General features: G+C 38.3%; 1 protein-coding gene across 3 annotated transcripts in view; it reads left to right on the forward strand.

The window, feature by feature from the left end:
• LOC149797819 (prestin-like) overlaps nt 1-25242 on the forward strand; it is a 123386-nt gene that overhangs the window by 42482 nt on the left and 55662 nt on the right. Inside the window, exon 1 of one of the 3 annotated variants that reach the window (XM_089962824.1) lies at nt 21206-21323. The exons of 1 other annotated variant lie outside the window; for it this stretch is intronic. Coding sequence is in view for 1 of the 2 variants with exons in the window: in XM_089962820.1 (XP_089818946.1) it covers nt 21255-21323 (69 nt within the window). In the remaining variant the exon portion in view is untranslated. Of the gene's footprint in view, nt 1-21205; nt 21324-25242 lie in introns of those variants that run through there. One more of the 3 variants, XM_089962820.1, reaches the window with a different exon arrangement.

Genomic DNA, 25242 nt, shown 5'->3' on the forward strand with positions numbered 1-25242 from the left:
TGGGACCGCCACTGACGAAACTTAGACTCTTGTCGTCGGGATGCTCGTCTGTCCAGGCTCCTAAACGGTCTCCTTCGATGTCAGGGTGCTGTTGACTCGGGTGATGGATGTAAATGCAACTGTCCGTGTCAAAGTACAGGACGCGTTCCCCTAACAGTTCTAAAGCTTCGTGCAATTTTAAGCGAGCATGAACTGTCACGTAAGCCGCAATGATGACATTTCCAAAAGGGTCGTCTTGTACAAAGTCCAGATCTTCTTCGTAATTGACCAAAATCAAATCCTCGCGAACGACGTCCACGTGTTTCATGTATTTGGTTTTGTCGTGAATCATCTGGAAGTAGCGGGACGGTTCTGTCAAATATTCCGTCTTGGGTAAACACGGTCGTTGTGCCATTTTACCCCACAAGCAATTTAATATCACTTTGGCAAACGATCGCCTGCCTTCGTTTTTCTCGATGTGGTCTAAAGTGATGCCTTCTTGTTCATAGTATTTCTCTTTGAATTGTATTTGGTCTTCGGGAGTGTGACACCAGGACGGATAGCCGCTGGCTTCTTGTTTCAGTTTCAAAAAGGCATCCACGTAGTCGGCGAAAATGCCTTTCTGACTGGGATCACCCTTGTGGTATTGTTGTGTCTTGGGAAAGTGGCAAATTTCGTACACTTCTAACAGTTGGTATCCCATGTCCAGAGCTTTGAACAATTCTACGCTCACCCAGGTTCCCGTCAAGGCACGTTCTTCCTGGGTGTGATGGCAAGGCTGATCTTGGTTGCACGTTTCGGCACAAATACGGCACAAAGGAAACATCAGTTTGCCTTGGCAATGGTGAGGTAACACGGGATGGTACAAGTCCGTGGGCGGCAAAACTTTGCACTTGATCAGACCTTCGTATTGTCGAATGTTTTTCAGGTCGATGTGTTCCGTCAGCAATTGCGGGTGCCCTACAGGAAAGCGACAATACTTGTACACATAGGGATACAGCGAACACACGTCCAGGTATTTGATTTCTTCTCCTTTCTCTTCGTCGGCTTGGTACAGCAAACAGGTGGCATTGGTCCTTCCTCCGTACAAACTATCCCTCGGGTTCAGCGGGTCCATGAACTGGTAACTTTCCACGAGGCGTTTAAACTCGGGATCGGTTTTCATACGGTGATCGTACTCGTGTTCCCACATTTGCACCACTTGGTATCCTTCCTGTTCTAACTTTAGGCGTCGCTGACAAGTGTCCTGGTACAAGTCTTCCATGGTTCGTTGCAAAAACTGATTTTTAGTGCCACGGTCAGGGTAACAGACGGGACATCCGTGAAATAAGCAACCGTTAAACTCGTACACGATCTTGGGGTTTTCTAAGTCCCAGCCATCGACCGAATACGTTCCGATGGTCTTTTCACCCCCTCCGTTGCGGGCATGCTGAATCCACTTGTCTTCCTTGTCGCACAAGTAATGTAACCAACGTAGGGCTTTGACCGAGTATTGACGTTTGACATAGTGGGTCGTTTGAGGGCTGATGACAGCCACGGTGTTTTCAGGCATGAATCGTTGTCGATACACTAAGGAACACGCTTTGGCAATGGTGCAAGCTTCTTTCAAAGGATCGATCCCCTCCGTGTTCCATGAACAGTTCTCGAAATTTTCCACAGCAACGCCGTAAAATGTCCACGTCGGAACGACAATACTTTAGCATTTCTTCCTGAAAGTCGAAAGGGTCCGAGGCGTGAGCCTGGTACCAAGCGTAGAAAGCTTCTCGTTGCTCGGTACGCATGTTGTCGGGGTCGTAATAGTGAGCCTCAGGTAAATGGGGTAGAACGGCGTGTTGATTGGCTTCCGTATTGAAAAAGTGTGGAAAGTACCCTTTAGCCATTTCTGTCTTTCCAAACGTTTTAGGCATTCGACTCAATGGCATGGCCAAATAGCTCATCGAATCTTTAAACTGTACTTGTCCCACTTGCATGAAAATGATTTTGGCTCCGTTCAAAGTCACTTTAGGACGCTCGGTGCCATGTTCCGTATAGTACCTCAAAAGAAACTGTCCATCGTATCCGGAGAAATTGTGAGCCATCACCGTGGCATGACGATGACAATCTCCGTAACGTTCGATGTCCTCTTGGCTCCACGTCTTGTCGATGGGGTCTAAGACCCATTGGGCAAAATCGGCTAACGTGTTCGGTCCCCGAAAGATTTTTTCACGCCCTCCAGGAATCTTGCTGCAGTGAGGGCAATGACTGAAGATAGGTTCTTGAATGCACTTCTCGCACGCTCGATGAGCCACGCAGAAATTAGGAATGTGAATGCCGGTCTCTTGCATGCATTCAAAATCAAAAAAGATGAAATTGCCTTTCTTCTTGTGACCGTCCTCTTTCTCTGGTGGGGGTTGGTATTTTTGCACGTAACATTGGTGTTCCAAGTCCACGATGTGGTGACAAATGTGACATTTTTTCTTTCCTCGACATACGTGTGCCTTGGCAGCATTGGTACATATGCCTTGTCCACACGTAGGGCAGAATGTCAGGAGTTGACAAGCACATTTCTGCTGTGAACCTTGCGTCTTCAAATGTTGTTGGTAACAGGTAGGACTGACAAACGTGCGCAGACAAGTTGAACAAGGCACTGGTTCTTCGCTCAGACAGGGTGGAGAGGCCAAACATCCTGGGCATTTCCATCCACAATGCTTGTGTTGCTCTCGATTATTAAAACCATAATCACATTTCTCACAGTAATAAATATATCCCAGGAATGCAGTGATACTGGTAATGGTATCGAAATGTTCATCGTGATAATAAACATGAATGTATTTTCCGTCCTTAAAATCGTGGCCTCGAAACAACAGAGGCCCACGCACTTCTTGAGGGTGCACTTTCAAGGTGTATCGTGGAGCTAGGGCATCTTGCAATTTTTGCATCTCAGGAATGCCACAGGGTATGTCTTTGGACAGTCCGGCTTGTTGTAACAGGAGTTCTGCTTCGTTTCGTTGTTTGGCTCGGTTCGATTTTCGAATGTTCTCCGAGGTTCTTTTCCATTCTACCGTGTCGTGCTTGTTGGCATAGGTTCGTCCCACCACGATGGCACGGGCTAAACACATCTGGTCTTGAGGGTTGTTAATTCGGACGAGACTTGTTTTGGTGTTGCGAAGGTCGTCCACCAATAACATCTTTTTGCGTCCAGTCCCTTGTGGAGGAGAGACGTGGGTCATGTCCAGTGTGGCTTTTCCATCGGTGATGTCAAACTGGTCATTAGATTGTTGTACGTGTTGAATCTTGTCCATGACTTTGGAAGCAGTCAATTCTGCAGGGGTGCTAAACTCGATCCAAACAGGGGATTTCAAACCGTCGTGTTGTATGGAAAGTCTCAAGCGATCGTCTTCTTTGGGTTGACATTGTCGCTTGAGTGCGGTGAGCAAAGAATCCCACACCCCAGTGATGAACACTTCTGCTTTCTCAGCCTTGAAATCTTTAAACTTCACTGTGTATTTGTAAGCCGTGGTTCTAAATTTTCTAGAGGAGCGCTTTTCCGTCTCTCGAATGGAATAGTATTTTTCAGGGTTAACTAAGGGTGGTGAACTTGGTTTAGAGGGTTCGGATTCTGGTTCACTCATGTCCTCTTCAAAATCACTGGCATGACTTTGTGCCAAGATTTCAGCCCTGGTACGAGGCGATAGATCACGTTTCTGCCTCTTACTTTCTTCTTCTTCTCTCTTCTCGAATGAATAGGATCGTTTCATCTTGAGTGAAAAACGTCAAATGACTCAAGTTTAATCACCATAGACTAATTTATTGTCATGGCAGACCAGCGTATATAAAAGGGTGTGTGTCTTGTCCTTTCACTATTCATTTCACTCTCAAGCCGAGCACAACGATGGAAGAGACTAGCCAAATCGAACGTTTCGTCAGAGCTTTGCGAGGGGTCATTAGAAAATTCTCTTCAGACCAGCCCACGGACTACTCTCCATCCTTTCTAGATAAAAGTCAAGATACTTGCTATATCTGTCAGAAGAAAGGGCATTGGTCTTCAGAGTGTCCAGACCGTCAAAAAAGAAAAAAAACAGGGACTAAAAAAGACAAAAGTAAAGATACCTGTTATTATTGTCAAGAAAAAGGACATTGGTTTCCAGATTGCCCAAAAAAGAAACAAGAGGAGTCAGAAGAAAAGAGGAATTCTTCAGAAGAAGAGAGGGATTCTTCAGAGGAAGAGAGGGATTCTTCAGAGGAAGAAAGCAGACAGGTGAAGAAAAAGAAACAGGAGAAGAAAAGAAGAAGGGAAGAAAGCGAGGAGGAGGAAGAAGAAAAGAGTGTGACGGTGAAGAAATTCAAAAAACAGAGAGACTAAACAAGGAGAAAGAAGAAGTCAATGAACTTTTTATTAAAGTGTTGTGTTGTGAATTGTGAATTGGATTGTAACAATGGATACAAGAATAAATTAATTATATAAGGTAAGTGTCTTTGAGTTTTGATTTTAAAATAAGAACTTACACTCACGCACTCATACAAAGAAACGTACTATAGGGTGTAAAATGGGTTGTTATTTTTTTTTGAGTTTTTGGCAAATTGAAAGGCTATCTCTTTTCGAGAGACGTGGGTGGCCCTGAAAAGGGCCTTTTTATTTTGGTGCAGGGGTGAGTTCAAGCAATCAACTTTAACTGCCTTAAGCCTTTGCCACGGCCAAGGCCTACTTCTGGACTGCGTAATGTTGATGATGATTGGGTTGAAATCACTAAGGGTGGTACGGTAGGCTTAGTCACAGGGTTAACATGTTTAGCTCGGGAAGGTCGTATTCTCTTCGGTCGTAATAAAGAAGTCTGATACATTTGTTTCAGACTTCTTAACTCCGCTAAAATGTCCAACAGTACCGTGACCGTTTGATTTTCACCCTCTTGTTTCTTTGCTGCTACTTCTTCTTGCTGTTGTTGCTGTTGTTTTTTTCTTACCTCTTCTTCTTGCTGCTGCTGTAGGAGAAAAGCTTGTTCCACTTCCTTTTGTCGTTGTATAAATTTCTCCAATTCTTCTTTCTGTCTCTGTCTAAAATTCTCCACTTGCGGTAATGAAGAAGGTAACGAAGGTTCCGGAACAAATTCTTGCGAGGTAAGAAAATCCACAAAATCCCAGTTCACCTCTTCTGAAAGTAAGTCCGGGTTCCCTTGGGCGGTCTCCACTGCTGGTGCACCCCAGTGGATCGTTTTCTGAGTTTCCGTCATGTTGAATCACTGTCGCATAGATTGACTGCACACAAGCGCTAGCGAATCTATATAGACCAACTGACGTCACAGATTGCTCTCTTCGGATTGGATGCGGGCTGACTGAATTTTGTAACGCGTGTTCGGATTGGTGAATGAACTCAATCCGTTTCAATCCTTCCTCTACCTATAAATAAGCGCAGTTCACTGCATTGATTCACCTGTTCTCGTCGCTTCAAGATGTGGACCACAGTCGAATCATCCACCCTTGTGTCTTCAATGATGTTTAGGACGGACATGCTCATGTATGTCCGGTCTAAGTGGACTGTTGTCCACAGGACAGACACCAGTCTGTGGATACGTAGGATCTACGTAGAAAGACAAGGATGCCTCAAAAGAGTGCTGATTTACGGGCCAACAGTGAAACGCAGCCTAAGGACAAGAAGAAGACCAATGCGGTGCCCTTTATGTTAATGGATACATTAACATAAACCCAAAGGCCCTTTTCAGGGCCACCCATATTTCTCGAAAAGAGAATGACTCTCAATTGCCTACCCCTAGACAGACCCAAACTCTATTGACCATGTTCAATTTCCCTTGTCCCTAGACAGACCCAGACTCTATTCCCATGTAATGCTGATTCCCCTTGTCCCTAGAGTGACTCACGGTTTTTCTCCATGTTAAATTTTCATAGTCCCCAGAGTGACCCAGGGGTGTCTGTAATGGTAATTCCCATTGTCCCTAGGGTGACCCTATTCACTACTTATGTTCCGTTTTTGAAACTGTCATCTCGAAACAACATATGTCCGCTCACTTCTTAAGGTGTACTTTCAACGTGTAGCGTGGAGCCAAGACATTTGGTGTATTTGGATATGCCAGCTTGCTGTAACAGGAGTTCTGCTTCTTTTTGAATTTTTGTCTTGGTCCGACGTTGAATAGTTTTCCAGGCTCTTTTCCATTCTGCCGTGTCGTTCTTGTCGGCATACGTTCGTCCTACGACGATGGCACGGGCTAAACACATCTTGTCTTGAGGGTTGTTAATTTGGACGAGGCTCTTCTTGGTGCTGCTAAGGTCGTCTACCGATAACACCTTTTTGTGTTGTCAGGTCCTTCTGGGAAGAGAAACGTGGGCCATGCACAGTGCCGCTTTTCCATCGGTGATGTGAACCCTGTCACTGGATTGCTGTACGTGTTGAATCTTATCGATGACTTTGGAAGGTGTCAATTCTTTCGGGCTGCTAAACTCGATCCAAACATAATAATAATCATGCCGATAACAAAGCCGATAATGAGGCAGAGAACATTATTCATGTTTGTTTTTAAATAGACGTAACTCCTTGTTTATAAACCAGCTGAATACATGTACGAATGAATTAACACAAGTAGGAAAGAACTGTGTAATTGAAACTAATAGAATAAAACAGAGCAAGTGCAAAAGAAACAAAAAACTAGAAAAGGGAAATGTCAATTTTATTACTATATATTAAATGTTCATGTTTTCTCCTCCCACCTCAATAATTGATAGGGCTTTATAAGTACTGAATTGCCTATTTTTATTGCCTTTATGTATTGCATTTATTTATTTATATAATCTTAAAGTCTTCAGAATAAAAAAGTAATAAAGACTATAAACCAGCCGCATGACCTTGACTTCGTTGTCCTAACCCAGAATGAATTACATATATTGTGTCCTCGTGCTATGACTGCATCTACATATGTTTAAAGTTTGGTCGAAAGTATATTCAGAAATGTCAATGTTACCAAGAACATACACGCCCCTGCTGTAACTGCAATTTTTGTATAGTTGACCTTTGACTACTTTCAAAGGTCTCCTGAGGCAAGGACCAAAATATATATCCTTCTCGCGGATAGCTATCACATGGCAGGAAAAATAGTTACAGTCGTACGGACGGAGGATATCCTGATGAAATTGATGATTGATTGATTATTTGATTGATCGATCAATCAATTGATTCCTTTACGATGATCCTTGATTTTGTTTATATTGTAAAGGCCGATATTTCTAAGTAATCGACGGTTTGAACGGTTTCTGTTTTAATTGCTAGTCTGTTCATGAAAACAAATGTTCGTACTGTGTATCAAAACTGCATTAGAAAAGACACAAAAAAAGAAAAGAAATACCAAGCAAACCGGGTGCAAGAGGCAGGTAGGTTGTGCATGTAAGTGATTGTCCCGTATATTCATAACTTTTCAGTTAATGAACGAAATATGTTTTCATACCACAAAGTTTAAATAAGTACCATTCGTGTAGCGATTGTCCTTCATTTTTTCAGATAGTAAAAGGAGAGTGTTAGTCCCTGATTGCATTTGCACAGTAATATGAATTGTGATATGCAACTGCGAAAGCCTAAACAATCTCTCAATGTGAACTGAAACATCAGTTATGGCCAGAGAGATATGCAGAGATAGACATATGGAAAAACGGAGAAAGAAAAACTGATGATGTAAAGATGAATTGATGATAATGTATGCAAATTAAACAAACATATGTATATGTAGAAGTTCAAAAATAAATAATATAGGTAAAATCGCCTATTTTTCAGGGTTTGATGGCAGAATCACACCATCTCGTTTTCTAAGGGAGTGTCAACAAGGTCTCTATTAACATATATGTTGAGTAGCATAAATTTACGTTTCGCTTCTAGAATGCAAGGGTTACCATCCTAGAAATAAAAGATGATTATATATGTTTAAATAGTTTGGGTTTTGCTGACTTTCACTTTAGTCATTGAGAATCTCCTTCTATTCCTGTACACTGCCTATGTAGGAAGGTATTTTTATTTAGTTCTAAGTCATCACTAGACCATGACACCACTTAGGAAGGTATTGTTATTTAGTTCTAAGTTATCGCTAGACCATGACATAGCGTAGGAAAGTATTGTTATTTAGATCTATCATCACGAGACCACGACAACACGTATGAAGGTATTGTTATTTAGTTCTAAGTCATCAGTAGACCATGACAACATGTAGGAAGGTATTATTATTTAGTTCTAAATCATCACTAGACCATGACACCACGTAGGAAGGCATTGCTAATTAGTTACAAGTCATCACTAGACCATGACAACACGTATAAAGGTATTGTTATTTAGTTCTAAGTCATCACTAATCCATGACAACACGTAGGAAGGTATTGTTATTTTGTTTTAAGTCATTACTAGACCATGACAATACGTAGGAAGGTATTGCTATTTAGTTCTTAGTCATCACTAGACCATGACAAAGGAAGGTATCCTTATGTAGTTCTAAGTCATCACTAGACCATAACAACACGCATGTTTGCATCCAATGAATGCCTGCGTCAGTTGTCTAAGGATTGAGTAATTTATTAGATCTTATTAGCAGTTACTGCTGGCATGTGATTGTTCACTCATTATATGTTGTGGACAGGTAGGTGCAATAGTGGTTGGGGTCAATTAACAGGACTGTCACCTTTCCCCGCTTATTTTTCTAATGATATTATAACTAACTCGAGCTCACATATAGACCTCAATTTCCAAAGAGGCTTTGTTTTTCCACGTAAGCAGTCTTAAGTATGCACAATGAGACTGGACAGTAATGTTTGGAACTGAATTTCAAAGTTCATTTTCCATCTGAAAATATATTGTTTGAAGTCAACTCTTTTTTGACCCAATAAAATAACAAAGATTGATTCCAGAGACCATACTTTGATACATAATACGTTTTTGGAATTAATATAGTAACGCAAAACGAAATGCGGTTTGGGCAAAAATAAAAGGAATCTTTCATAACACTAAGTCAAATTTAGAGATATTAGAACTAAGCTATAAGTACTGTACGAATTGCAAAGCTTTGAACATTTTGAAGAATAAAGTAATAACCGTAAAGATGGAAGTTTTAGTCGCAACGTTTAGTGTGAGGTAGCGTAAACATTTCCGAGGTAATAAAAAAAACGTATGGCATCCACCTCTGATATATAATAGTGAAGATTCTCACTCTAGTCTTGATGGAGCAAATTCATTTAATAAATGCGAGAAGTCCTGATCAGATTACTAATTGACGATCGGCCTATCCCTCCCCGTCTTGTGTTTGTACGCCACCCCTTACCAGTTTAAAACCTAAAAGTATCAATGATATTAGAAATGCACAAGACTTACTCATTTCATTCATTAATTTATAAGTTTAGTTCCGAATGATTGTCGCCAGGAGTACCTAACATTGTCGTTTTCTTCGCATTTCATATCAAACGAAAGTTTTAAGAGTGAACAAAAAGCCTGCTTATTTGGCAGTAAAGGGAATATAAAAATAGATTTTCTTCTAATTCACTCGAAAACCTTTTTTAAAAAGAGACCAGAAGAATGGTTTGGAGATAGATGTGAATATAAGTGTATGTCAAATTAAAATGCATAACTAGATCGATGCATCGTGGTCACAGAGTGTGATATTTGTTAATTATACTGTCTTGCACTGCGATTACTTATAACATGACGACTATTATATTGAATAGAAATTACGCATGAATCGTCATTCATTGAAAAAATAGGATGTATTTTATTAACTTGATACTGAGTCGAAAAGGCATTAGCCTATGAAAACATGATCAATGTATGCATGACGTGCGATCCGCACTTGTCTGTCTGAAACGACTAATAATACTAGAACAATAACTTCACCAGCAATTGAGCTTATTATATGCTCATTTTTCCCTCGTTAACTTTACATTGTCAGAATCGTGCAGTATTACCCGATATTGAATCCGCGTGACAATACACATATAGCATTCACGTGCATAAAGGAACTACCTTCTATTGTAAACAAACAATGGACGCAGACGCAAGCACTTTTGATTTGTACACAAACCATGTACACTCGCGTAAGAGGCTCTTTACGTTATGGTTGTTTAAATTTGTTTCTGAATGAACTAAAACAGATGTTTCGCGGACTGCCACATAACAGCTGCTTTGGCACATTCCGCGTTGATACAATGTTATGGATTTAGACTAGCTACAGTATATAACAGACGCAAGATAAGGTCCTTACAAATAACATACAAGTGACAAGTCATATACTCTCTTCTTTAGCTGGTGATAAGAATGGCAAAATAAAATATACTTTCAGTTTTACATCCTGAATTTCCTCAAAATGTATTTTCTTAATTCTGCAAATCCGAATTACATGAATACTTGTCATAGGTTTTCAATCTGGATTACACATTTCGAAATTGTGCTGTAATTTCGATGATAAGTGCAATTGCATCCTCCTTACTGCACTCAAAATGAAATAGGCATTAAATTCCATAGCATCTTTTTGATAATTGCAATTGAACGACTTAATATTTTTCCCACATTATGATTTCAAACATTCAATGACAGAAACAGAAACACATTTGCAGATGTAAACACACTTCTTCCGCGCTGCTTCAATCCGATGTATTTCATGTATAATATGCACAGATGAATCCAGTCCAAAATCACAAACTTTCGTGGAATCGAAACAAAATACCAAAATATATTCATTCCAGATCAAATGGAAAAGTTGTTGCAATGCGCATTCATTCACAATATGAACTCAAAGTTTCAATTTTAACTAGACACGCCATTTTCTTTCGGAATGTTATGTCGAGCGCGCGAATAAGTTCAAATTTATGTGGGCGGAGTTATGTGCGCAGTAATATTGTTAATTTGTGTAATGATGAATATGCGCTTGTGTATTTCGTTTGGAATGCGGCATACATTCCTTTAAGTTGTTTCTTGTAGTGTATTTTGTTTATATAATAAAACCTTAGGTATAATAAAAAAATGAGCATATAATAAAATGGTTACTGCATTTGTATGGGAAAATATGAACTCGTTTTGTCAGAAGGATATACTGCAATCCCATGGTCGTGCAGTATTCCATGAAAAAAAAAACAAAAAAAACTCGTTCATATTTTCCCATACAAATGCAGTAACCTATAAATATAAATCGGCATATAAGATAGTGCCATACAGAAACATTAGACAACCATGGCATATAAAATAGTGCAATACATAAACTTTAGACGGCCCTGGTATATCAAAAGAAAACCACAATTAACTAGATTTCGTCGTGAAATATAGTGTGAAAAGAAACAAAGGCTATGAAGTAATCTAAATGATAAAACAAACCAAAAATAGCATTCCTGTGTACGTAAATGGAATAGTGTGTGTGTGTGTGTGTGTGTGTGTGTGTGTGATATGGAATTTTAACCTAGCTTTTTACAATCATATCGCTACGATGTCTGCAGTGTGGCAGTTTATAGTGATGTCTAGCGCTGGGGCATCATGTCGCAGACATGTAGCATGATGTCCCATCTAGTCATATTATCCTGACAACAGGCCGACCGGTCCTAACACTAACATCTTAATGCTGAGCGCCAAGTGAGGCAGCTGTTAGAACCATTTTTATAAGTCTTTGGTCGAACCCGCGACCTCCCGCATCCGAGGCGGACGCTCTAACCACTAGGATACCGAAACGGTCGTAAATGGATAGAATATGAAAGAAATTAGGGAGGAGGTGAAGTGGGAGAAAAAATTGAACAGTAGTTGTTAAAACTAAAAATTGTTGCTATTTTTCTATTCCTCCTTAGAATGGCAAGCGTGTGACGTTAATTTAAAAAAATCCTTTCGTTTTGGTGCTAAGCTGCATAAATCATTGGTCCCTCACAGTCACGTGTCCTCGATATTATGCATTGGTTGCTGTTGCTAATTTTTTAACGACAGCTTTCTTTCGAAAGACAACGAGACTACTCTATAAATATCGTTGCGTCTTGCATAAATATCATTATGACTTGATGTATGCCAAGGGGATGGAGTGACAGATTTATCAAAGGTTTAGACAATAAAGGGAACATAAAACTGGTTTTACTTATCATTCACACATAAAACATTCATTCAACAATGACCCGATGACAAGTTTCGAGAAATACATATATACAGGTGTATGTCAAATGAAGATATTTAACTAGATTTGTCGAAGCAGGATGCAGAATGTGACATTTATTAACATTACTGTCATGTATTATACGAAGCAATGACATAACTAGTTTATCGTGTAGAAATTTGCCAGGCATAGCATATATTTCTTAAAAAAATAAACAAAAAATTTGTATAATGTGATGAAAACTTGATATTTGAACAGACATGCTTAGCCTGTCAAATTTGATAAAAATACGAATGACGTGCATTGCGAATATTTGTGGCTGAACCGTCACAGCACGACAAGGCAGGGTTTATTCCAGCATTCTGTGCAGCCCCAAACTTAATGAAATAAAACTTTCAGACCTGCATCCTTCTTCCAGCAACATCAAATTAGAAGTAAATGTTCAAGCTAGTGTGCAGTTCTGAAGTTTATATTGTACTGTGATATTAAGGGGAAATAAAAGAGTTAATGTAGATGAGATGTTGATTACAAAACGTACCACTTTGCATAATGGAAATTAAAACTGCAAAAACAATCACATAACAGACAACTGTATAGATCGTATTTACACGGCTACACATACAGGTATGGCTGATTGTTGTTGAGTCTAAGCGATCATAACATGCATATAAAACCAGATTATGTGGGTAAAATGTATGCAAAATTGGAATTAACAACGACTCTAGAAATATATATTCTGGAGGTTAAATAAAACTATAGGTCAGGATAAGTCAATCCTCTTTGTCTCTTCAATAAAACTGATCATAACTGATATCACTTTTGTTTTCCTGGTGTATATTAACCCCTTCCACCAATCATTAAAATCAGATCTCCACTGTCCTAGGTAAGGATCCGAAAGCGACCGCATAATAGTCATGTCTGTTGGCATTTGAATTAGCAAATAGGAATACAGCTCTACAAAATATAAACGTGAATGAAATCGTTCGGAATACATTGATGTGCTTCAGCGAGATTTTTTAGTCTCCAAAACAAAAAATTATAAGACTTCATCTGATTGGCAGATAATTTAGCGATTATAATTAGAACATAGGTCACCAAAAACATGCTCCTGAGCGGTCGCTGTTAGATCTTCACCTTGGACAGTGGAAATCTGATTTAAATACAATGCACATTCCACTCTTCAGTACACAAACACAATCAATTTTGAGAAATATATGCAAGTTCCAACACAAGCAAGCACAAGCAGTTATGAAATCCCAACATATAATGCACATCTGGTGGAAAAATAGTTTTAATACAAATGTCATTATTATCCACCAAAGTAACCGTCGTGCTCCAATTGCATTTTATCGAAGTCGAACCTACTAGTATGCATGGAAATAACATTGTTGACGACTTTGTTAACGTCTATTGACCCATGAGAGTTCAAGATATTAGAAGAGAAAATTGAGGGCAGTTGATTAAGTCAAAGGAGCATGAAATCTGGCATTATGGTAGAGGAATAACTTGCTGCGTTAACCTAATATAAGCATCTTTATCCAGCGACCACGTTGTTGAATTTTTCGGTAAGAAATTAATTGATTGGGTCCTTAAGTGGCTTCTCCGATTGCGACATTTCATTTTTGGAGGAAGTCAACAACAACGGAGAAAAATCACAAGGGCATTGTGGAGCATTGCAGCGTATTCGAACCTTGTAACATGTGCCAAGGTAAAGCAAACAATAAAAGTCCTGGATTAGAGCCTCTTTGTTGAAGAAAGCTGTGTGATGGGACAAATTTCGGCGAATGACTGGCTGATCAGCATTAGCTTGAAAGGCTCTCACTGACAATGTTTCGATGCATGACATATCATAGTTTAGGCTGTACAGGTAAATTGCATCTGAGAGGAGTGTAATGGTTGACGATTGCATTTCGAACCACAGTTTCACCTGTTGGTGGAAATGCATGCAAGGTAAGACAAAAGCATGACCTTTAAGAGATTTTCTTGAAAGAAGCTACGTATTGTTTTAGGGAACTCCTGTACTAATCTGGACAAGAGACACATATCGATAGGTAACCTGGTACCTGGTGTGCGGAAGATTTAATCAATTGATTAGAGAAGTGTTAAACTGGCATATGAAACTCCAATTAATTAGTGAAGATGTCGCAGTGCTAAAACATGTGTGGGCATTGAAGATTGTACATATTCGTTATAATTGAAAAGAGTGTATAATATATAATAGGATACAAGCATTGTTAAATGTGTGATGATTATATGCATGAATACATAAGGCAGAATGGTAGTTGATTATAGAACAAAATGTCTATGTCTACTCGTGACTGGACCATTACATGGACTTATAAGGCGAAATAAAGTGGGATGACATTAAAACGATTTCATTTATCGGCGACAGCAGTAAATAATTTATTACCACAGAAATTAGCGTGAAAGCAGCTCGAGGTCACCTGTTAGTTGCATCTCAGATTACACTTTGTGGCATCAGGTTTCCATATTAGGATACGAATATCAAGCGGTATGCAGAAAGCTGACATACTTGATTTATTATGACTCGCAAATGAACCTCTGCAGGTTGTCCAATTCCTCTGGAAGCCAAAACCGGTTAAACCAAATATAAATTATTTGAATCAATCCGCTCGAGAACATAGAATAAAAATACCAAGGGGAGCAAGAAAAGCAGCTTATTACGCTATTAGGTCCCGCAGTCAATACGTATCAGACAGTGAGGCTGCATTTTGCAATAGCAGCACTATTAAATATCAGATTCCTCCAAGATGCCAAGCCGATGGAAAACGCACACATTGTTGATGATGAACTAAACCGCCGACGCATTACATTCACTATCGCCGCTGAGGCAGTCGAGTATGTTTGCCAACGAGGCCAAAATCTGGAATTTTAAATTAAAAAACCTTGTGGTGATTTTGAATATTACTATGCGTGTACAGTACCTCAGGACATATTTGCGAGATATATGTACCCACATTTCAAGGACTAATGCTGAACTTTTAACAAGGGCGAAAGGTGTGGCATATTTAAATACAAGTGCATTGAAAAAAATAAGGCTACAAAAAAGTGAAAATAATAATAATAATAATAATAATAATAATAATAATAATAAAGAGGACTTTGTATAGCACATAATCTTTAGAAGCTCTAAGCGCTTTACAGCATTAGACAACACCTACAACATAAAAAAACATATAATGATATGATTACAAAAAACAAACACCATGAAATTAGAAAACATAAAAACATGCTGAAAATATTTAAGGAAACATTATTTGGTCTTTAAGTTTGTTCTTGCAGTCAAAACATGTGATATTTAAGAGCACTCTTGAATGGGATCACTGTGTCGTTGTGTCTAAGTTCAGTGGGCAATTCATTCCACGTTGCTGGGCCCTGGTATGCAAAAAAACATTGTCCATATGACTTCGTTTTCATTGTGGAAATAATGAGTATACGATTGTCAGAAGAGCAGCGTAAGTATCTTGCTGGTGTGTAGACTGGGTGAGGTCGGATAGGTATGTTGGGCTGGAGTCCGTCAGTGAAACGTAGCACAGAGAACAAATTTTGTGTTTGATTCTGGATCGAATGGATAGCCAGTGTAGGGTACAGAGCAGCGGGGAGGTGTGCTCTGATCGTGGTACTCTAAGTATGGTCCGAGCCGCTGCGTTTTGAATGTTTTGAAGTTTCTGGAGTAGATATTGAGATGAACCAGACAGAATTGAGTTACAATAGTCCAGTCTTGAAAGTACTAATGAACACAAGTGTTTTAGTGGCATAAACTGAGAGAACTTGCGAATGGAGCTGATGCGTCTCAGCTCAAGATATGCAGCCTTGCATATGTTCATGACATGTTGGTGCAATGTGAGAGTACCCGTCCAGAGCAACGCCTAGGTTTCGTACTGACTGCGTGAATTTAATGTTGGTATTGCTGATATTTATTGTTTGAGGTAAAGGATGTGAATGAGAAAGTCTTTGTGTTGTGATCAGAATGGCCTCAGTTTTATCATCATTCATCTGCAGCTTGTTACATGTCATCCATGATTTCACATCAGAAATGCACCTCTCTACACCTTGGATGGTAGTATCAACTGCAGTTGGGTGGCTAGATTTGTATATTTGCGTGTCGTCAACGTACAATTGAATGATGATCTATGACACTTGAGAGCGGATGAATGTATAGAATGAAGAGAACAAGTCCAAGAACAGACCCCTGTTGAATGCCACAACATAGATTAACTGGTCTGGAGTGTATTCCATTTGCGGACACAATTTGTGTCCTGTTGACCAAGTAGGACTTGAACCAGAGTAAGGCTGTATCATGAATGCCAAATAAATGCTGGAGTCGGTGAAGTAATATATAATGGTCTATTGTGTCAAATGCTGCAGACAAATCAAGAAGGGTGAGGACTATAACCTTTCCGCTATCCAAAGAAGATCGAATGTCATTAACTACATTTAGAAGATTAGTTTCAGTACTGTGGCAAGGGCGATATGCAGATTGTACATTGCTAAAAAGACTGTTTGAATTCAGATGAGATACAAGTTGGGATAGAACAATTTTATCTTAGATTATTTTATATGAATGGGAGATTAGAAACTGGGGGGTAGTTCTTTAAATCGTTATGGTCGAGTGTTGGTTTCCTCAGCAGAGGCCATACAATGGCAGTTTTGAGATATGATGAGAATTCCCCTGATGAGAGAGAGGTATTAAAAGCATCAGTTAGTGAAACCAATACTGGATCTAAGTACTCAAGCAGCAGTGATGATGGAATTGGATAAAGTTCACATGTCTTTGGTGCACTCTTCATCACGATTGTACGTACTAAATCCATAGAGACAGGTTCAAATGCTGCTAATGAGAAGCTTGGAACTCTTTACAAATTAAAGGCAAGTTTGGAGAGAAATTATCCGCTTCCATCTTTAACATGTGTAATGTTGGAAATATACCACGTGATGATTATACGTGTAATGATATAAATATACCACTCTAGTGAAAATGACTTATAATTATCTAGCGCTCAACAGGAGACAATATTTACAAATTAGAGAATGCGCATCGCAGTATATACAATCTTTTACATACATACATAAATGCATACATACATACATACATACATAAATACATACATACATACATACATACATACATACATACATACATTGGCCGATTGGTCTAAAGCGCTCTCCGTCACGGATCACTGCCATCTCACCTCTGCCTGCGTGGGTTCGAGTCTTGGACTCGGCCACTGTGGATATGTGAGAAAGCTTGCCGGTAGCTTCTCGAGGGTCGGTGGTTCTTTCTGGGGTTTTCCCCGGGTTCTTCCTCCACCATTAATACTGGCCACCATATATAGCCTATCTTGTGCTTAAAAATGGCGTTAAACCCTACAACAACAACATACATCCATACATACATACATCCATCCATACATACATACACACCCATACACCCACCCACACACACACGCACGCACGCACGCACGCACGCATGCATACATACATACATACATACATACATACATACATACATACATACATACATATATACAAACATACATACATACATACATACATACATACATACATACATACATACATACATATTTGAAAAGTTATAAATATTTTGTTATAATTTTGTTGGTTCTTTGAACCTGTAAATAAATGTAACATCATTCTACAGACAAAATAACGATCTTTAAAATGATCGGAAGCTGCATGTGCCGTACACCGGGCACCTTCAGATACAAAAGTGTGAAGTAACATAACGTAGATGACGGTGACCTAGAATGCTGGAGAAGGAGAACAGTTCTGCTGCTGTGCAAAAAACATACTGTAAACTCCTGCAACTGATAGTGTAATCTGCCACCGACATCAGTACGACTTGGATAAAGTTTACGAATGCTAATCTCTGTCAAATCCAAAACTTGTAGGTGGTTGAATCTTTTAAAGATGGTTGCAAATTGATAGAATATGATCCATGTTCTGGAAGATTGTTGTCTGCGATTAGTGAACGGGTACTTCATGAAGACGCAGTAAAATTATATTTCTGTTATTACGGCAGACGTTTTAAATACATTGAAGACATTTCTGTTATATGTCAGCTGTTTTAAATACACTGATAATTAATTTGAAGCTTAGGAAGGTTTTAACAGGAGGGGTCCCGTAGAAGCTGATGATTAATCCAAAACAGACTTCGGCTGAAATCGCAAAAAAGCTATTTTAATAAGATTGTCACATGTGTCGAATTCTGTGTTAACTTTCTTGAACGCAACTAAAGAAAAAACGAATTAAAGTTTGGATCGGAGAAAACGAGCAGAGACCACAAACTACTCGACGTAGTCGGCTGTCAATATAGTTGTATACGCATTATTTTCCAATCCAAAAGGCCCGGTCATCCTCGACCCGTTCCTGACACTGATACATTTGGACATTTGGACATTTGGATGCCTCCAATGTATTGCCAAAAAATTGTCCGCGCATCGGTTCCCGAGGGATCCATCTATATTATAGCAATGCACCGGCGCATACATCCGCCATTGCGACAGACGTTCTGAAGGAACACATCATTCAAATTTTACCACAACCTCCGCAAAGTCATGGTCTAGATCCAAGTGATTTGGTGCTGAAACCCATTATCAATGATCCACTGATGGGTAAACGATTTGACAGCCGCCTTGTAGTTCAAAGTGCAGTTTTGCATTATATAAACAACATAACCAAAAGTGTATACACAATGATATTTAATAACTATACAACCGGACTGAGAAAGTGTCTAGACAAGGATGTAGAGTAATTTGGTGGGATACACTGAAAAGGAACTTTGTTACATAGCACACTACTATTCAGACCGTTGTAAATATCCTCGTACATGTATAATGACACGTATACAATGAAACGACGCAATTACTCCGCCATTAAAGATGAATATCAGACAAATCTTTATCAAATTGTTAACTTGGATTATTAGCAGATTTTATAGCTACATTATTTACTTGTTAAAAAGTTGATTTGTTTGTATTTGTGACAATTCACGCTACATAATTCGACCGCTCCGATGGCCTAACTGGCTCCGCTTCGAATGCTGGAAGTCGCAGGTTCGAAATCCGGCTGAGTCATTCCAATGACATAAAAATGGTACTAGCAGATGCCTTTTCTGGCGCTCAGGATTAAGAGGTTAATGTTATGACTGGTCGGCCTGGTGTCAGGATAATGTGACTGGGTGAGACATGATGCTACATGTTTGATGCATGATGCCCCAGTGCTAGACATCATTACAAATTGCCACACTGCAGACATCGTAGTGATATGACTGAAACATTGTTAAAGCTACTTTAAAAAATCAAAATCACACACACAGACACACACACACACACACACACACACACACACACATGCATGTTTCAAGGATGGACTTGCATCAATGATAGGGTTGACGGCATAATTTTAACGAGATGGAGGTCAGTGAATTGGATATGTGAGGCGTGCTAGCAAATAAAGCTGTCCGCTCATTATCGAACTATATCAATTAGCAGGACGTCTAATTGGTTTGATACTACTTTATTTCCAATAATTTCTATAAATGGAAGCGTTTACATGATTCCGAAGAGTTTTAGTACTGCGCCTGTATTGTTTTGACATACTGGGAAGGATCCGAATGAAAGGGCACGTGACTATGTTACGAGGGCGATACGATAGGTACTATCCGTTGTTTTCACGTGACGTCACAAAACGTGTGTACTTCCATATTGAGTCCCTAGCCCCGCAAACCGGCGCCTAATAGCATTGTTCTTTCCGCATAATTAAGAAGGCACGTCTCATTTTGTGCCTAAGAATATAATAATATATCTCATTATGTTGTGCCTGTCAACCGCACGAGACCGAATGCGTGACTTTTCTACTTGCTTTCTTCAAGTAAAACATTTAAATTTCAACTATCTTTGTTAATCTTTCATAAACAAATAGATCGATCAATAAACAAACGCATACACAAATGGATACACAAACAAGTAGAAACATGTAATGATTTTCAATTTTCGTTGGCTAAAATCAATCATTTGGTCATCGTTCAAGTTATAAAGCTAATTGTTAATATATAATTTCATATTTCTAAAAGCATTTCAGGAAAACTTCGTTTTGACATTCGACACAAAGTCATGTTCCGTTAGTTAATTCGTAACTGATATTGTATCCCGAAAATCATTGTCCGGAAATACTCTTTCAAGATGACAAGCTTAGGGATATGATACGAAACACTTAAAAAATGTAAATATTGTCTGTTTGTAAGAAAAAAATATAAAAAATAACTGCATTTTTATTTCAACGCTGTATGCACGATTACAGTTAAACTTCGCTATTCTGTCTTTCGATATAAGAAAGGGAACTTCCAGCTTTATTTTTCTTTTCGTGCTATATGGCACTTAATTTTAAGAATAATCTATGTATCGACAATTAAATCAGATTATTATCTTGAATATACATGATGACTAATGTTGACTAAGGTTTGGTAGATACTCAAGATGGTGGCGCAAGGTGCGCGCGTTGCATTGTGGGTATTTGCTTACCCAATCGTGACGTCTGTGAAAACAACCCATATCGTGAAAGATGACAACATTCTAGACCTTTTTGACCGTAGCTATAAAAAAGCAGAATGTATGGAGACGAAATATGCATTATATGCCTAATGTAAAAGTAGATTTGGACATTTGTAACAGACATCAAGCCATGAAACTACTAATGTGACAAAAATTCTTTTATACTACCTTTCTTCTTTTTTTTTTTATCTTTCTTCTAATAGATATACCATTAGAATACCTATGTATTGTACGGTGTCAATACAATTACTTTTTGACTATTCATATATATTGCTAAACTGATAAAACTGAAATGGGATATCCTTTTGCCCCCGGGGCATTTGTAAATGTTTAACCATTTAATCGTCCATGTTTACCTCCTTGAGGACGTTGATAGCATCACTGAACAATAATACTGAGACAAGTATGACGTATATATGATTCAGTAATTACGTATGTGTTGGTTATATATATATATATATATATATATATATATATATATATATATATATATATATATATATATATATATATAACCAACACATGCGTAAACGAAAATACAAAGATTGTTATATTTTACTGGTTCCTTGCGGGGCTTTGCGGTTCTAGTGTTCCCGGATGAGGAACGGTTATGGCCGTTCGGCGAGTGCTACGGTACCCCATTACAAGGATTAAAGATGACATAGCCGTCCCATGTCGGGTAAGTGGTTTTACCAAGTACATCCCTAGGGATCGAATAACGCAACAAATTTTGAAGGCTTTACAACCGTTTCTAAGACCAGAATTGCTTATTTTTTGTATGTATCAAATGCCGTCACGATCATTAATATTATACCGTTACTGATGGCGCTGTCAAGTATAAAGAATTTTTTCATTTCTTGATGGCGACGTTTATAGATCATTTATTCATATATTAGTGTCAACATTGTAATGGTAATACAACTAAGACATAAAACGCAAGACTCAGTTTTGTATAGACATAAAGTACAGGATAAGACTTTGCATTTACATACAGTTCAAGTTACAAATCTAATAAGACAAAGTGCAAGGTACAACCCTGTATAGACGTAAAGTACAAGATGCAACCCTGTATAGACATAAAGTACAAAGATGCAACTTTGTATAGATATAAAGTACATGATAGAACTATATATATATATATATATATATATATATACATATATATATATATATATATATATATATATATATATATATATATATATATATATATATATATATATATATATATATATATATATATATATATAGTACAAGGTACAACTCTAGTACAAGATACAACTTTGTATAAACATAAAGTACAAGATACAACTTTGTTTAGACATAAAATATGAGATGCATTTTGCAAGGTAGAGAACTAGATAAATAATAAATCAGACTATGGAACAGTTATGTAAAGACAGCTTTAATGCTATGACGTCATCTTTTCTGTGAAGCAACTCAGTGTTACAATTTAAAATTATTCATTCATTATTTTAGCATGCATTTCTTAAGATCTTATACAAATAATGAAAAAGTGTAATTAGGAATTCAAAATAATAAAAATAAAAATAAAAAACATAACTTCTGTTGTAACGGATTTAGAGGCAATTTGTATAGAAATGTGTTTTCTTTTTTCATTGTTATAGAATTATTGAACTATAAAATGCAGCTTGACATCAGCGATGAAAGCTTATTAGATTTATTTATTTAAATTCTTGTGTTACGAAAATGAGCTTAATGAAAAACTTGATGTGACTCTTGTTGAGTCCTTAACAATGAGCAAAAATGTTTATCAAACCGTATTAAATTAGAGGGCTTCATTTTTTGTGTCGTTGTTGCTATGAATACAGTGGTTATTCTGAAATTGTGAGGTTTAATGAGTTTCTGTAATAGTGAAAAAAATTAAGCTATATACTATGTACCTTTCTATTGTGTAAAGTTCTTGTTCTTGTTATAGAGTTTAACGCCTTTTTTCAGCACAAGATAGGCTATACATGGCGGCCAGTATTAATGGTGGAGGAAGAACCCGGGAAAACCCCGGAAAGAACCACCGACCCACGAGAAGCTACTGGCAAGCTTTCTCACATACCCACATTGGCCGAATCCGAGACTCGAACCCACGCAGACAGAGGTGAGATGACAGTGATCCGTGACGGAGAGAGCTTTAGACCACTCGGCCACTCGGGGCCCCTCTATTGTGGAAAGTAATATATCAGGTCCTTTATTTTACGCTTACTATTGTTTCCATTGATGTACTAGGTCCTCTTTTCTACGCTTGCTATTGTTTACATTGATGTACTGGGGCCACTTTATTACGCTTGCTATTGTTTACATTGGTGTACTAGGGTCACTGTTTTACGCTTGCTATTGTTTTCATTGTTGTATTAGGTCTTCTATTTTACGCTTTCTATTGTTTACCCTGGTGCACTATGTCCTCTATTTTATACCTGCTATTGTTGTCAGTGGTGCACTAGGTCCTCTATTTTACACTTGCTATTGCGTACATTTGTGTATTAGTTTCTGTTTTAGGCTTGCAGTTTTCTACAATTGTCTAGCTGGCCCCTTTATTTTACGCTTGCTGTTGTTTACATTGGTGTACTATTTCCTGTAACTCACGCTTGCTATTGTTTACGTTGGTGTACTATTTCCTGTAACTCACGCTTGCTGTTGTTTACGTTGGTGTACTATTTCCTGTAACTCACGCTTGCTGTTGTTTACGTTGGTGTACTATTTCCTGTAACTCACGCTTGCTATTGTTTACATTGGTGTACTATTTCCTGTAACTCACGCTTGCTGTTGTTTACGTTGGTGTACTATTTCCTGTAACTCACGCTTGCTATTGTTTGTATAATAATCAAGTGATTGATATAAAAGCTTAATGAAAGACCAAGAAGAAATGATCGTCGTCCCTAGACCTGTAAAATGAGACCGTTGGAAGAATCCTTGGCGAGAAAGGATTTGAGCATGAAAACTATATTAAAGAAAGGAAACTGAATATCATGGAGATGCATTAGACAACATCGTTACAATCGCAAGCTTATAACAAGAGCTTATAAGCTTTGACGAAACATATACATATTTGAATATTGAAAGCATTATGGAATTTTCCTTTCCCATTTTTTTCTTTATATCTTTCCTCTTTTCTTGCTTCGACCGGCAACATCTTCACATAAAATTACGAGATCTTTTGAAATGGTAAAATTTCAAGATAATAAGTAAGGAAAAGAAATTTTAAAAAGTTAGGGCAAATCTCGCTAGATACAGATTATGCGCATGGAAAGGATGTTGTCGTGAGGAGCCCGTTTAAATTACACCACGCCGTTAAGTGTTGGAGAAATTAGCTTTGTCATAACTGGGAGAGAAACTAAAGAATCGTCAAATTCAAGCTGCAGTAACCGTTCTTAAAATCAACGTCAGTGATATTAATAGTGATGGATTCCCTTACAATGTGTTTTGAGTTCGTAACATGTGGTGTATGTCATTTGGAACTTTAGCCACCCATGTAATCACTCAATAGATAGCTCTGTCAATCAACCAATCAATCAATAAATCGGCCATTGGTTGGGGTTCTATTGATCCAGTCCTGTACCAAAGGGAACTCGTTCGACTCAAAGTAAGTTGGATAGTTATACAGTCCAATCCGTTCAACTCTCATCACCTTGTCAGATAGATTATGTTACAAAGTTCCATAACCAAAGACCGCCGTTAGCAAGGTGGGAAATGTATACCTTTTATGCTAGAATTTCATCCATCAACATACATTTATTTAGACGGCGTATATCTATTTATCGGCAAGAGAAACAACACGTGGAAATCTTATAAAATCACCTTGTTACCGTGATAACGAAACGTGGACGTATTGTCAGTTACAGTGTTATCGTGAAAAATAAAATATACAATGTCCACCCCACACCTTAAAAACCCCTAACAAAACAACAACAATAACAAGACAAAACAACCCAAACAACCTGAGAGCTTTGTGAATAACATTGTTATCGTGCAAAGCAACGTGGACGCAGTAGTGAAGGGGGACGATATAAGCTCATTAGAAAATACACTACAGATCTCCCCTTGACTATATACCGTCAGCCTTTTCTTAGCACACCATGGGACGAAAAGCAGCAATGAGAAAAGGTTGGGTTTTGTATAGGGAAAATAAGAATGGAACAGGTGGGTGACGTCACGGTACTGGACATTGGCAACAGTGTTGCAAGGATCTGACGTGAAGACACACCACTCTAGGTAGATACAAATAAAGTAGAGATATAGACATACACGTATATAAAGCATAGACATAGATTGATGAAAATCAGTCTATCACACCTAAAATATCAAATCTACTAAATAATTTTAGGCAAAAGATGAAAAGTTTTTGGAGGCAAATATAAAATATAAAATGTTCTAAAAATCTTTTTATGCAAGAAAGCAAATCTTTTCGAGACAGTGGAGTGGCCCTGAGAATGGCCTTTGATATTTTTGTTAATATCATTCCATTAAAGTAAAGGGCATTGGTTAGGTCTTCTCTTTCTCAATCTTCATCTGTCTTCTGAACCGTTGACGACTACTCTCTTTAGACAACCATGTCTCTCCACGTAGATCCTCTTTTTTATAAACGC

The sequence above is a fragment of the Sinohyriopsis cumingii genome, chromosome 6 (genome assembly GCF_028554795.1).
Source record: "Sinohyriopsis cumingii isolate HCF-2022 chromosome 6, ASM2855479v2, whole genome shotgun sequence".
In the NCBI taxonomy this organism is placed as follows: domain Eukaryota; kingdom Metazoa; phylum Mollusca; class Bivalvia; order Unionida; family Unionidae; genus Sinohyriopsis; species Sinohyriopsis cumingii.